At 40.1% G+C, this 1,383-nt stretch overlaps 1 protein-coding gene across 1 annotated transcript; it reads left to right on the forward strand.

The window, feature by feature from the left end:
- Positions 1 to 392: 392 nt before the first annotated feature.
- LOC107722171 (thyrotropin-releasing hormone receptor) lies at positions 393 to 1,178 on the forward strand (the record flags this gene model as incomplete). Its single annotated transcript, XM_074560115.1, has 1 exon — positions 393 to 1,178. A coding segment is annotated over exon 1 (786 nt), but the record flags the coding sequence as incomplete, so codon positions are not given.
- Positions 1,179 to 1,383: the final 205 nt, after the last annotated feature.

Below are 1,383 nucleotides of genomic sequence, written 5' to 3' on the forward strand. Positions count from 1 at the left end.
TTTGACCGGTAGTGTATATATATATATATATATATATATATTTATTTATTTATTTAAAAAAATACTATTTTATTTCTACAATTGTTTTGTTTATTTAATTTCCGCTAATTTATTTCTCATTTTCATTTACTTTAACTTGATGCACTAAAATGACCAAACCTAAAATAAAAATGTATAAACAATATATATTTTAAATCAAATTTAACTAAAATTAAAATGAAAACACAAAATATAAAAATAAATATTAATTATATTAATAAAAATTCTAAAGAAAATTAAAAACTCATCAAGAACATCAAAGAAATGGTGTGCAATTTTCTTCATTTTTCTCAAACTTTCTCCAGGTTTTTTGTTGAGATAGCTAAAATGGGAATATCTTGAGAAACACCAGGATGGATAACAGCAGCTCAACATATCCTGACAGAAACTCCAGCAACGGTCAGACTCTGGCCACAATGCCGGAGAACTCACTGGAGGTTCAGGCGGTCACCATCTCTCTGTCGCTGCTGATCTGTGGCGTGGGAATCGCCGGGAACGTCATGGTGGTTCTGGTGGTGATCCGTAGCAAACACATGATGACCGCGACCAACTGCTACCTGGTGAGTTTAGCCATGGCTGATCTGACCGTGCTTTTGGCCGCCGGTTTACCGAATATCTCTGAGGTTGTGGCTTCGTGGATCTATGGCTACGCCGGCTGTGTTTGCATCACTTACCTGCAGTACCTGGGCATCAACGTCTCGTCCTGCTCCATCACGGCCTTCACCATCGAGCGCTACATCGCCATCTGCCACTCCATCAAAGCCCAGTTCATCTGCACCGTATCGAGAGCCAAGAAGATCATCGCCTGCGTCTGGATCTTCACATCTCTCTACTGCATCATGTGGTTCTTCCTGGTGGACACCAATGAGACGGTTTATTCTAACGGCGTCGTGGTCCGCTGCGGCTATCGGGTGTCCAGGAACCTCTACATGCCCATCTACTTCCTGGACTTCACGCTGTTTTATGTGGTTCCTCTCGTCGTGGCTTCGGTTCTGTACGGTCTGATCGCCAGGATCTTGTTTCGAGACCTGCTGCCGTCGAATCTGTCCGAGCAGAGGCTCTCCGTGCATCAGGGCCGACGGCACAGCTCTGTGAAAGTGTCCTGCAGAGCAAACAGTGCAGCGTCTTCCAGAAAACAGGTGCGCTCCGTCTGTCTGTCAATCATGTACATTCTGGAAAATATAAAGAAACAAAGAAAAAATATTTTGTTTTCATGTGTCTGTGTGGTCCATAGAAAATATAAAGAAAAAAATAATAAATGAAATAAATATTTTATGTATTTGTTTGTCTTCCAATATAACTTAGTGTGTAAAAAAAAATAAAAAATAATATATATATATATAT

This window comes from Sinocyclocheilus rhinocerous, unplaced genomic scaffold (genome assembly GCF_001515625.1).
Source record: "Sinocyclocheilus rhinocerous isolate Xijiao unplaced genomic scaffold, SAMN03320098_v1.1 scaffold46614, whole genome shotgun sequence".
Taxonomy (NCBI): Eukaryota; Metazoa; Chordata; class Actinopteri; order Cypriniformes; family Cyprinidae; genus Sinocyclocheilus; species Sinocyclocheilus rhinocerous.